The sequence below is a fragment of the Gobio gobio genome (assembly GCF_949357685.1).
Source record: "Gobio gobio genome assembly, chromosome: 18".
NCBI lineage: Eukaryota > Metazoa > Chordata > Actinopteri > Cypriniformes > Gobionidae > Gobio > Gobio gobio.
In genome coordinates, this window is record NC_137111.1 from 319,239 (window position 1) to 332,500 (window position 13,262).

The 13,262-nt window shown below is 44.4% G+C and overlaps 1 protein-coding gene across 2 annotated transcripts in view; it reads right to left on the reverse strand.

Annotated features, from left to right (window-relative positions):
- Positions 1 to 669: 669 nt before the first annotated feature.
- The window catches only part of LOC307141907 (von Willebrand factor A domain-containing protein 5A-like), a 24,064-nt gene continuing 11,471 nt past the window's right edge, over positions 670 to 13,262 (reverse strand). Inside the window, exons 8-20 of one of the 2 annotated variants that reach the window (XM_079842381.1) lie at positions 10,395 to 10,483; positions 9,902 to 10,046; positions 9,746 to 9,825; positions 9,546 to 9,660; positions 9,306 to 9,464; positions 8,982 to 9,085; positions 6,350 to 6,567; positions 6,022 to 6,066; positions 4,098 to 4,133; positions 3,912 to 4,007; positions 1,577 to 1,713; positions 1,377 to 1,500; positions 670 to 1,282 (exon numbers count right to left, since the gene is read on the reverse strand). In XM_079842381.1, the coding sequence (XP_079698507.1) occupies positions 1,203 to 1,282; positions 1,377 to 1,500; positions 1,577 to 1,713; positions 3,912 to 4,007; positions 4,098 to 4,133; positions 6,022 to 6,066; positions 6,350 to 6,567; positions 8,982 to 9,085; positions 9,306 to 9,464; positions 9,546 to 9,660; positions 9,746 to 9,825; positions 9,902 to 10,046; positions 10,395 to 10,483 (1,428 nt within the window). In that variant the 3' untranslated portion in view covers positions 670 to 1,202. The remainder of the gene's footprint in view (positions 1,283 to 1,376; positions 1,501 to 1,576; positions 1,714 to 3,911; positions 4,008 to 4,097; positions 4,134 to 6,021; positions 6,067 to 6,349; positions 6,568 to 8,981; positions 9,086 to 9,305; positions 9,465 to 9,545; positions 9,661 to 9,745; positions 9,826 to 9,901; positions 10,047 to 10,394; positions 10,484 to 13,262) is intronic. The other variant, XM_079842382.1, reaches the window with a different exon arrangement.

Genomic DNA, 13,262 nt, shown 5'->3' on the forward strand with positions numbered 1-13,262 from the left:
CAGGATGCGCGGTTTCCTGCTCACTCACTGACCTATACAGTTCCTTTAGTGCCCGGTCTGTGTCGGCTTGTGGGGGAATATACACCGCTGTGATGATGACCGCGGTGAATTCCCTCGGTAGCCAGAATGGTCGGCACAGAACCATGAGAAATTCCAGATCAGGAGAACAGAAAGACTTGATAGAGTGTATATATATATATATATATATATATATATACACACACAATTGTCTTCATCACTCGGTCTCCTCTCCACCAATCAGCTGGTGTGTGGTGGGCGTTCTGGTGCAAAATGGCTGCCGCCACATCATCATCAGGTGGTGCTGCACATTGGTGGTGGATGAGGAGATTCCCCCTTCTATGTAAAGCGTTTTGAATGCCTAGAAAAGCGCTATATAAATGTAACATTATATATAGTGAGTTCAGAACACAAAATACTGTACGATTATATATTTAGAATCATATTTAGAGCAATAACATGAGTTTAGGACAGGCCCTAAAGCTTACATATAATAAAGAAGTCCCTCTGCCACTGATACAAGAAGAAACAAATCTGTCAGTTTCATTCTTTATTTATTTATATTATATATATATATATATATATAATGTAGATCTGAAAATTCAGCTTTTGTCCCCGTTATGATTGAATCACAGGACCGGAATACCAGTTGCCTTGTCAAAAAACTCTTTATTGTCATATGTCTCGACATAGGAGAGAAACGTGTTGTTATCGTGCCAGCTGTATGTTTCTCTGAGGTTGTACATTAACAGTGAGCATTATATACCACTGACCACAGGATTTGCAATTCCTTACAAGGTAAAGAAACATGTTGGTCTGTTTAAAATAGAATGTATACTTCATGCTTACATCAGTTGATAATATAAGCTACTATTACATCATCGGAAACAGGTGCTACATATACAGTAAGGTCATTCATACAGTCCATGACAGAACATGTACACACATTCTTGTATGACCAAATTATCTCCGTCCTTCTCATGCCATATGACAGTAATATGTCAAGCAAACTTCAGCTCATGCACTTTCTCATGCACTTAACTTCACAAATACATTATAGATTTAATTATGCATATAAATAATATTAAAATAACACATTTCTGATCTACATATAAACACACACAGATTTTGGTGAAAAAGAGTGAGAGTTATTTGTTTTCTGACAGCACAAGATTCTTCAGTCTTCAGATTCCCAGTGCCTCTTGAGTCACATGACCTCCCAACAGGACGTTCCCATCACACACACACGGAGTCAGGCCGTCCGCTGAAACACACACACCTCCAGACTCAATCACCACTGTACGAGAACATGAGCAGCAAGCCCTGAACACTGAAGGAATGAATGAATGTGGTCTCACGTTTCTGAGAGCGGATCCATGACGCCGCCTTCATGGCCACAAACTGCCACTCCACCTGGTCACCTGATCTACAGGTGTGTAACCAGATCAGAGCCAGAACGGTGGCCCACACGGACCCGTCCGCCTGGAACACACAACCACACGTCACACACACTGAACCAATCATGGCGTACCTGAGGATATGACATCACATGCCCCACCTGTGCTGGTCTGTGATTGGTCACCTCGTCCTCCGTCTTCCCAAACACGGCAGCCAGCGCGGCGTTCAGTTCCCAGCATCCCGAGGCCTTCTGAAGAGAGACCAGCTGGAGCAAAGGGTCGGCCTGGGGCTCGGGTTCTGCTCAAACACACACACAGCGTGACTTCTGATATGATTATCATCAGAAGAGATCAACTCAGACAGGTTCGGTTTCAGGACAGATGCCAGTAATGTCTCTATTTCAACGCTCCGAAATACCGTCACAGAGCGAGTTTCACCGTTTCTGAAGGGTTAACATCCGCATCTGCAGCAGAAAGACCAGCTGTGATGCAGCAGTGTGATGAACACTCTCAAGTAAAGACATGGTAACAATAGCCCATGTGACTCCAGCGGTTCAGCCTTAATGTGACGAAGAGATGAGAATACTTTAGTGCGCAAAACACACACAAATAATGACTTTATTCAACAAGTTTCTTCTCTTCCCTGACTCTGTTATGCTCACTTCGGCTCACTATTGGCCGAGCACGATCACATGATCACATGCATGCGTTGTGGAGAGGAGATTGTTGAATAAAGTGGTTATTTGTGTGTGTGTTTGCGCACTAAAGTATTCTCGTCGCCTATGTCTGGTTCAGAGAGCTCTGGGGTCATCAGAAATATCTTCATGTGTGTCTGAAGATGAACGAAGGTCTGACGGGTTTCAGACGAGGAATTAATGACAGGATTATCATTTTGGGTGAACTGCCCCTTTAAGACCTGCTGTACCGCACGGATCTAATATAATGTTACACACCATAAGGCGTATTACAGAAACATCGTAACTTTAGAATCCTATCTTATCTGTTCCTCATTTAGGACAAAAGAGGATGTGCTGCGCTTTGATGATAAAATACTGGTAAGTAATTGCAGACTCCCACGACACATGATTGTGCAGTTAGTAGAGGAACTGAGGCCAGCGAGCCGTCACAGAGAACTACTGCTCATTCTTCAGTGACTAACGCCTTACAGGGTTTTTTTTGCAAAAGGTGATTTATAAAACAAGCTTTAACTTTTCAACAGAGCTTATCAAAATTTCAATCTCTGCCGCAATGAAATCAAAAGCATGCGGCTGTTTCTGCATTTTGATTTTAGGTTTACCTCAGAAGTTGTTGGTTGGCAACAGACCTGACAGCTGATTACCGAACTGATGGAGCAGTTTAAGATTTCCCAACTACAGATGAGATGAGATTTTGTGAGATAAGATAAGAATCCTAAATCAAGTCAAGATTTGCTTCTGTAATACGAAACCCTAAATTAACTTATCATATCTTAAGTTAAGACCTAAGACAGAACGTTTCTGCAATATTGCCCAGATGTTTTTCCTCAACAGTTACTGAAGACACAGGTAATGATGGCGTGAATCCTCATCAAGCGCGACTGAGATCGTTTTGTTTAGCATCAGCATGAGCTTGAAAATCACATTTCATTGGTTTAGACTCATGTCAGCGAGAATTCAAAGTGAATATTCACAAAGCTGGAATACTGCGCTTTAGAAAGGTACACCTCTCAGAAAATGTACAAATAAAGATACTTTTAGATGTTTAATTGCTTTTTGGAGCATTGGGATCGCTAGACAAGGATGAAAATGAGCCCATGATTTACTCTCCCTCAAGTCATCCGAGGTGTGTGTGACATTCTTCTTTCAGACGAATAAAATCGGAGTTATATTACAAAAGTCCAGGCCAATCCAAGCTTTATAAAGGCAGTGACTGTTTTTCTGTTTTTGAAGTCCATAAAAAGTGCATCTGTCCATCATATAACTGCTCCAGCGGCTCTGGGGTGTTAATAAAGGCCTTCTGAAGCGAAACGATGCGTTTGTGTTAGAAAAATATCCATATTTAAAACTTTATAAAGTAAAGTTCTGGCCGATCGCCTTCCGTGGAAAAGTGTTGAAAGTGCCTCGCGCAGTTCAAGATGCGTTCGTGACGTCATGACGAGCGTAACTGGTCGCGTTTGTCTTTCGATCAGCAGAGGACCTTTCAACACTTTTTCCATAAATTGAATATGGAAGGCGATTGGCCGAAACTTTATGCGTCACAAATGCGTCAATTCGCTTCAGAAGGCCTTTATTAACCCTCAAAGCCGCGTTTTCATTTTTGGGTGAACTAACCCTTTAACTCTAGCGACTGTTAAGGGCAATTAATAGAAGAAATCTTCATCAGGCAGGGAATGGGAAGAATGACTGACTGATATATTCAGATGAGATTAAAATGCAGAAGCAGCTCTATAAGTGTTACATGATAACCAATCCTGACTGATTAGAGTTTTCTGAATCTGAGCCGGATGTGTTGGTTTACCCGGATCTGACGCAGCGTCGGACTCATCCGACTCTGCATCAGAAGAATCATCCATCATGACATCAGAAGAATCCCCCATCCTGACACCAGCACATGCTAAAATCAATCAAAGAGATGTGACATTCAGAAAAAGACAATTAGATTCATATAAAAACAGAAAAGCTCAGGAAGGATATCTTGTCTTACGCCTTGAATGAAACGTCACTTGAGGCACCCCCATTGCTAAGAAAACAGAGAGAAACTGATAAGAGCCTATGCTAAAACAATCATTCAAACGATATGGACAAAAATACAGTAAAAAAATACACATTTGAGTGAAGTGTGTGTTGGCCGTGTGTTTCTCTTACACCTACCAGTGATGCGCGGGTTGATCCAAAATGAGCGGGTGCCCGCGGCCACCCGCGGTTACCCGCGGTTACGAGTCATCCTAAAATATTTTTAATGATATTCGGGTCACGGTCGGTCGGATCGTCAATAAATCCTTATTTACCTTTTGAATGTTGAGCGTTATTAACTTTTGAATAAATGCTGACGCGGGACAAAATGCCCGATTTCCCAAAACGTTGAACTGAGCAATGCCATTGTACCATTTTAATAGGCTACTTTTAAACGCATTTAAAGTCAGTTTTATGTATTTTCTGAGAGGGGGCGGGATTTTTGTTGGGAAAGTCGGGGGAGAGACGCACACTTCGATTAGACTGGATAAACACATGCAGCATCTTAATTGTTAAGAAAATTAAACGAAATAAATGAATAAATCAAGCCTGTATTACATAACACTAGGCTATATCATACAGCATTCAGAAAAATAACAGTTTGCGCTCCTAAGGGCTTTCACACTTTTCCAAATGTTTTCCAAATGTGGGCTGATGAATTCTTCAAGCCGGGTCGAAACATAAACATCGCGTTCATCAATAATATGCATCTGGAGCTGAAATGGAAAATGATGGGCCGCCTCAAGAACTTCCTGCTCTCGCTGCTGCACCTCTGAGCACCACGTCAGGGCCTGAAACATTTTCTCAATGGCCCAATGAGCTACGATGAGCATTTACTACTTTTAAAAAATGCGGGTCAGGAAGCGGGTCGGGTACAATATTTTCTTCTTTTTTTTTTGCGGTCCGAGTTGCGGGCGGGTTAGTTGAAGACGTTGGTCGGGTGCGGGTCGTTTATACATTGACCCGCGCATCACTGACACCTACCACAATTAGCCATCATGGGAGCCGCTAAAAACAGAAAAAAGCAGAATTACAGACACTTTAAAAACACATGAAAACAAAATCAAAACCCACTCGCACCAAGCCAGCTACTGACACACACACACACACACACACACACACACACACACACACACGGCTCAAATCAGTCTCAAGAGCTCCAGAAACTGTAAAGTTGGTTGCATGACCATTGTTAATTTTCCTGTTTCTTTAGTGATTACCTCTGTGTGCTGGTATTAAAAACATCAGTTTTGTATTTTTATTTGACCTTGTGTCACAGCACAAAAACGCATCTTCATTATATGAACATTTACAGAAAACTCAATATTTGAGATCAGGACGGTCGTTGCTCTTTAAGATGTAAAATGATCTTCACACGGTTCATGAACATATATAATCATTCTTGTTCTTATAACTGAAGGTCAAATGTAATGATTGTTCAGGTTTTCAGTCTCAGCCCTGATTTTTAGGGTGTCTGTTAATATTTTTATGTGACTGTGAAAGTGTGAGTGTGCCATTTCTTTTCAATACGCCTCACTTTGGGGTTTGATTATCTCTGGACCAGACAGGAAGCTGAACCCTTCACAGATATACTGAGATTCTGCTGCTCACAGAGATAGAGCTGGTAGAAATCTGGGGGAAAGCTCTATTCACCTGCTTGGAGAAATGGACAGATGTAATATGATGTACTACAGAACTTACATCAGTGTCCTGGTCCTTCACCAGAGACATTCAACTGTGGCTAAACCAGGTCAAATACAACACTGTGGTTTTGCATTACCAATACACAGAGGTCATCACTCAGAAAAAGAAGAAAATGAAGAATCCACTGGAGCACTTGAGATGGACTGACACACATAAGAGGCTAAAGGAAAGAACAGTGTTTTATTTCTTACCGCACATCATCATCTTAGGGAAACAGCCAGACATTCCAAGCATATCTAATAAAGAAGTTAATGTCACATGTTGATGATGTGAGTACAATATTACACTATTATGTGACAGGAAACTGAAATCCTATGAACAGTCCAGATCCCGGAGAGCCAGTGTCCTGCAGAGTTGATCTGGTCCAGGTGTGTTTGACTGGAGGACAGTGTTTCTCCGGGATCTGGACTGGACCGCCCTGCTCTAAACACACACACACACACACACACACACACACACACACACACACACACACACACACACACACACACACACACACACACACATCAGTGAACTTACGCGGGACGGGCACTCTCCTCTGCAGCAGCGGCCCTTTGACAGTCTGTGTGCTGTCTTTATTGACGCCGATGAAGGCAGTGTGAGCGCTGCTCACTCCGGCCTGAACGCTGAGCTCCACGATCCGGCTCCGGACGGCCTCCGCATCTGCTCCTCCGGCCCGCTCCTCCAGCTCCAGAGAGCGGATCACAGACCGGGCCGCCAGCTGGTGGATCGTCCTTCTGCAACAAACACACACCTGTGAAGACGTGATCCGATATGGTGGCACTAATGTGAGCACAGGTCGTCTGATCCCACTCTTCTTTGTATTGTATCTGACCTCTGACCTGTAATGTGGCCTGGATTATAATAATGTCTGTTCGTTGGCCAGAGGAGAACTGAGCGACTGAGCCTGGTTTCTCCCGAGGGATTTTCTCCATTATGTCTCCTGATGGAGTTTGGGTTCCTTGCCACCGTCGCAAGATTTATGGGCTACGGGCTAATATGGTCACACTTCCTGGTTCTAGTAAGAACTGGAGCTGCTGCGTTTTGGACCCACTGGAGTTTGTTTATTAGGCGAGCAGGGCAACCACCCAGTAGAGCATTACAATAATCTACAGCTCATGAGCATTACAATAATCTACAGCTCATGAGCGCATTAACTCACTGTTCAGCATTTGGCATTGAGAGCATGAGCCATAATTTAGATATATTTTTAAGATGGTAGAAAGCAGTTTTACAGATGCTAGAAACGTGGCTTTCAAATGAAAGATTGGTATCAAAGAGCACACCCAGGTTCCTCACTGACGACGAGTGTGTGTGTCTGTGTGTGTGTGTGTGTGTGTGTGTGTGTGTGTGTGTGTGTGTGTGTGTGTGTGTGTGTGTGTGTGTGTGTGTGAGAGAGAGAGAGAGATTGGTATCAAAGAGCACACCCAGGTTCCTCACTGACGACGAGGACGTGACAGAACAGCATCAAGTGTTAGACAGTATTCTAGGTCACTACTTGTGGAGCTTTTTTGTCCAATAATTAAAAAATCATTTTTTTTCTGAATTGAGTTTCAGGAAATTACTGGTCATCCAATGTTTTATATCAGCTCTGCATTCCGTTAATCTTGTGAATTGGTAAGTTTCTTCAGGGCGTGAAGAAATATAGAGCTGAGTATCGTCAGCATAACAATGAAAACTAACGCCATGCTTCCTAATGATATCTCCCAGTGGTAGCATGTACAGGGTGAAGAGTAGCGGTCCTAGCACTGAGCCTTGTGGTATTCCATACTGAACTTGTGCTCGCTGGGACATCTCTTAATTTACTGCTACAAACTGATAACGGTCACATAGGTGTGATCAGAGCCATAGAGAGAGAGAGTAGCGACAACGGAAGTTCAAAACGCTTGATAGTCACGTGATTCATGTAGACCTCGAATAGTTCCAGGAAGTGCTTTGGCGGGCAATTCAAATTGATAGTCACAGTGACAGAACTGCGATTTTTGGTAATTAATAGTCAATAAATGCATTGATTTTCAATAATTTTATTACACATCGACATGTGTATGTAGCATGAGTATGTAGTTACAGCGATGTTGTTTTTAAAATATAAAAAAATTTAATGATGAATAATCTACAAAAGCAGGCTTTAATGTACAAGTTATTTTGATTAAGATGTGCTGATAATTTAAAATCTTACTGATTAAACGTCTTCCCTTTTAAAAGTGCATCACAAACGGTCTGTTCTACTGTAACTCTATGGCGCGGCTGCTACTTCCGGGAACTATTGAGTCTCCACGAGCCACCATTGCTGTAAAAAAAAACGTTCCATTGGAGTCTATGGAGTTGTCGCAACTCTCTCTCTCTATAGCTCTGGGTGTGATTTAAACCATGCCAATGCAATTCCACTAATACCTACATAATTTTCGAGTCTATTCAAAAGAATGTTGTGGTCGATAGTATCAAATGCAGCGCTAAGATCGAGTAACACTAATAGAGAGATACAGCCACGATCGGATGATAAGAGTAAATCATTAGTACTCTGATGAGAGCAGTCTCAGTGCTATGATACGGTCTAAATCCTGACTGGAAATCCTCACAGATGCCATTTCTTTCTAAAAAGGAACATAATTGTGAAGACACTGCCTTTTCTAGTGTTTCTGACAGAAAGGGTAGATTTGAGATTGGCCTGTAATTGACTAATTCTGTAGGATCAAGTTGCGTTTTTTTAATAAGTGGTTTAATAATAGCCAATATAAAGTTTTTGGTACATATCCTAATGACAAAGATGAATTAATGATATTAAGAAGAGGATCTATGACCTCTGGTAGCATCTCTTTTAAGTCGGTATAGGGTCGAGCATACGTGTTGTTTGACCAATTCTTCTTCTCCTATAGCAGTGAATGAGTGTGTGTGTGTGTGTGTGTGTGTGTGTCTTCTCCTATAGCAGTGAATGAGTGTGTGTGTGTGTGTGCGTCTTCTCCTATAGCAGTGAATGAGTGTGTGTGTGTGTGTGTGTGTGTGTGTGTGTCTTCTCCTATAGCAGTGAATGAGTGGAAACTTATAAATAATACAGAATTTATTTTTTTAAATTGTAAAATGCCTGAAGTTTTGTGTGTGTGTGTGTGTGTGTGTGTGTGTGTGTGTGTGTGTGTGTGTGTGTGTGTGTTACCCTGTGTCTTCCGTTGGTTTCAGTGTAAACTGGAGCTGGTTGGTCACTGGTTGATCTTTCAGCCTGTATTTCACAGTTACTGCTCCTTCTGTCTTTCCTGAACTCTATGATGAGAGAGGAACAGAGAGTAATGTGAGCCTTTGAGGATTTTACACTCTTCAACCCCTTTCCTTTCCTTAATCCCTTTCCCCTTTCCTTACAAGGGCCAGAGTCGCGTCACATCTGGGTTACGACAGGCTGTCTTTCACAGAACAACACAAATGATTGAAATGTCGTTTTTGGTCTCCAAATGCCCTTTAAATTAGACCATTAAAAAGCTTTGACCTGTCCTTTCAGCTGAGCGTAGATGAGCGCCCTCTGACCCTGGAACAGTGCACTGATGGGTGGGGACAGCATGTCCACCGTAACGCCCTCGGGAACGGTCCAGTCCACAGAGATATTATCCACGGCCGGCTGGAGAGCAAACCGGAGCGACTGCATCACCTGACAGAGAAGGACAAGAGAGGGCGTTGAATACAAGCCCTGAACTGATCTTGTGCTGATTCTGTCCACAGCGGATCTTACTTTGGGCTGCATGCGGTCAGCGCCTGTGATGAACTGAGCGTGACCAGAACCTTCTCTGGCCATTCCTGTGATGAGAGCCGTACTCGCACCCTCACCAATCCCGAAGGAGAAACACCTGGAACACATGACCGTCCGACATGAACTAAACCTGACCCACAGTGATGTCAGTGAAGGAGGAGGAGTGAGAAGTGTGCGCTCACCTGTGAGAGTAAGCGTGACTTTTCACCAGGTCCAGCAGCTCTTTAGTGTGCCACACCTCTCCATCCGTGAAGATGAACAGCTGAGAGAGAATCAGTGTCAGGCTGAGGAAAACACTTCACGATGAGCAGAAGGAGTGTGGAGAAGTTTGGCTGTACCTGTCGGGGGTGATCCGGGAAACAGGGCTGACTGTAGATGTGTTTCAGAGGCTGAAGGATCTCAGTGCCGCCCATGTCCGCCTTCATGTTCTTTACTCTCTTTAGAGCCTCTTCCATCGTGTCCTCGCTGTACACAACACTCTGACTGCAACAACACACACACACACACACACATAAAACCACCACTAAACCACATGAGATAATTCCTGAAGAACAACTAACATCTGATGTTTTATTAGCAAAGTTCGGGAGGAGCACGTTCAGATAATTAACACGAGTGGAGAGCACTGAGCATTCAACACTAAGAGGTGTGTATCTGTTCAGCAGTCTCACCTCAACTCGTTGACCATCCCTCCACCACCCACCACCCCTTCTCCACACTCCTAGTCCTAACCGAGCTCAGAGCCCTCCCCCCGGACAGGGCGCCAAATACACATTCAACTTTATTCCCTCTAACTGTACGTAAGTGTGAACTCGTGAACTGGGTACTGACGGGAAGAAGGACTCAAAGTGAGAGCCGAATCCATAGATGTTGAAGTAGCATCCCATGGGAAGACTCTTCAGCAGCAGCAGCAGCGTGTCCTAGAGACACACATGTGCAGAGAGTACAGTAGAGACGCATGTGCAGTGAGTACAGTAGAGACGCATGTACAGTGAGTACAGTAGAGACGCAAGTGCAGTGAGTACAGTAGAGACACATGCGCAGTGAGTACAGTAGAGACGCATGTACAGTGAGTACAGTAGAGACGCATGTACAGTGAGTACAGTAGAGACGCATGTACAGTGAGTACAGTAGAGACGCATGTGCAGTGAGTACAGTAGAGACGCATGTGCAGTGAGTACAGTAGAAGAACATGTGCAGTGAGTACAGTAGAGACACATGTACAGTGAGTACAGTAGAGGAGCAGGTGCAGTGAGTACAGTAGAGACATATGTGCAGTGAGTACAGTAGAGTCGCATGCGCAGTGAGTACAGTAGAGACGCATGTGCAGTGAGTACAGTAGAGTTGCATGTGCAGTGAGTACAGTAGAGACGCATGTGCAGTGAGTACAGTAGAGTCGCATGTGCAGTGAGTACAGTAGAGGAGCATGTGCAGTGAGTACAGTAGAGACGCATGTGCAGTGAGTACAGTAGAGGAACATGTGCAGTGAGTACAGTAGAGATGCATGTACAGTGAGTACAGTAGAAGAACATGTGCAGTGAGTACAGTAGAGAAGCATGTGCAGTGAGTACAGTAGAGACGCATGTGCAGTGAGTACAGTAGAGACGCATGCGCAGTGAGTACAGTAGAGGAGCATGTGCAGTGAGTACAGTAGAGACGCATGCGCAGTGAGTACAGTAGAGGAGCATGTGCAGTGAGTACAGTAGAGGAGCATGTGCAGTGAGTACAGTAGAGAGACGCATATGCAGTAGAGACGCATGTGCAGTGAGTACAGTAGAGACGCATGTGCAGCGAGTACAGTAGAGACGCATGTGCAGTGAGTACAGTAGAGACGCATGTGCAGTGAGTACAGTAGAGACGCATGTGCAGTGAGTACAGTAGAGACGCATGTGCAGTGAGTACAGTAGAGACGCATGTGCAGTGAGTACAGTAGAGACGCATGTGCAGTGAGTACAGTAGAGACGCGTGTGCAGTGAGTACAGTAGAGACACATGTGCAGTGAGTACAGTAGAGACACATGTACAGTGAGTACAGCAGAGACGCATGTACGGTGAGTACAGTAGAGACGCATGTGCAGTGAGTACAGTAGAGACGCATGTGCAGTGAGTACAGTAGAGTCGCATGTGCAGTGAGTACAGTAGAGTCGCATGCGCAGTGAGTACAGTAGAGGAGCATGTGCAGTGAGTACAGTAGAGACGCATGCGCAGAGAGTACAGTAGAAGAACATGTGCAGTGAGTACAGTAGAGACGCATGTGCAGTGAGTACAGTAGAGAAGCATGTGCAGTGAGTACAGTAGATACGCATGTGCAGTGAGTACAGTAGAGGAGCATGTGCAGTGAGTACAGTAGAGACGCATGCGCAGTGAGTACAGTAGAGGAGCATGTGCAGTGAGTACAGTAGAGGAGCATGTGCAGTGAGTACAGTAGAGAGACGCATATGCAGTAGAGACGCATGTGCAGTGAGTACAGTAGAGACGCATGTGCAGCGAGTACAGTAGAGACGCATGTGCAGTGAGTACAGTAGAGACGCATGTGCAGTGAGTACAGTAGAGACGCATGTGCAGCGAGTACAGTAGAGACGCATGTGCAGTGAGTACAGTAGAGACGCATGTGCAGTGAGTACAGTAGAGACGCATGTGCAGTGAGTACAGTAGAGACACATGTACAGTGAGTACAGTAGAGAAGCATGTGCAGTGAGTACAGTAGAGATGCATGTACAGTGAGTACAGTAGAGACGCATGTAGAGTGAGTACAGTAGAGACGCATGTGCAGTGAGTACAGTAGAGACGCATGTGCAGTGAGTACAGTAGAGACGCATGTGCAGTGAGTACAGTAGAGACGCATGTACAGTGAGTACAGTAGAGACACATGTGCAGTGAGTACAGTAGAGACGCATGTGCAGTGAGTACAGTAGAGACGCATGTGCAGTGAGTACAATAGAGAGACGCATGTGCAGTGAGTACAGTAGAGAGACGCATGTACAGTGAGTACAGTAGAGGAGCATGTCCAGTGAGTACAGTAGAGACGCATGTGCAGTGAGTACAATAGAGAGACGCATGTGCAGTGAGTACAGTAGAGAGACGCATGTACAGTGAGTACAATAGACACATGTGCAGTGAGTACAGTAGAGACGCATGTGCAGTGAGTACAATAGAGAGACGCATGTGCAGTGAGTACAGTAGAGAGACGCATGTACAGTGAGTACAATAGACACATGTGCAGTGAGTACAGTAGAGACGCATGTGCAGTGAGTACAGTAGAGACGCATGTGCAGTGAGTACAATAGAGAGACGCATGTGCAGTGAGTACAATAGAGAGACGCATGTGCAGTGAGTACAGTAGAGAGACGCATGTACAGTGAGTACAGTAGAGGAGCATGTGCAGTGAGTACAGTAGAGAGACGCATGTGCAGTGAGTACAGTAGAGAGACGCATGTGCAGTGAGTACAGTAGAGACGCATGTGCAGTGAGTACAGTAGAGACGCATGTGCAGTGAGTACAGTAGAGACGCATGTGCAGTGAGTACAGTAGAGACACATGTGCAGTGAGTACAGTAGAGACACATGTGCAGTGAGTACAGTAGAGACACATGTGCAGTGAGTACAGTAGAGACGCATGTGCAGTGAGTACAGTAGAGACGCATGTGCAGTAGAGACGCATGTGCAGTGAGTACAGTAGAGAGACGCATGTGCAGTGAGTA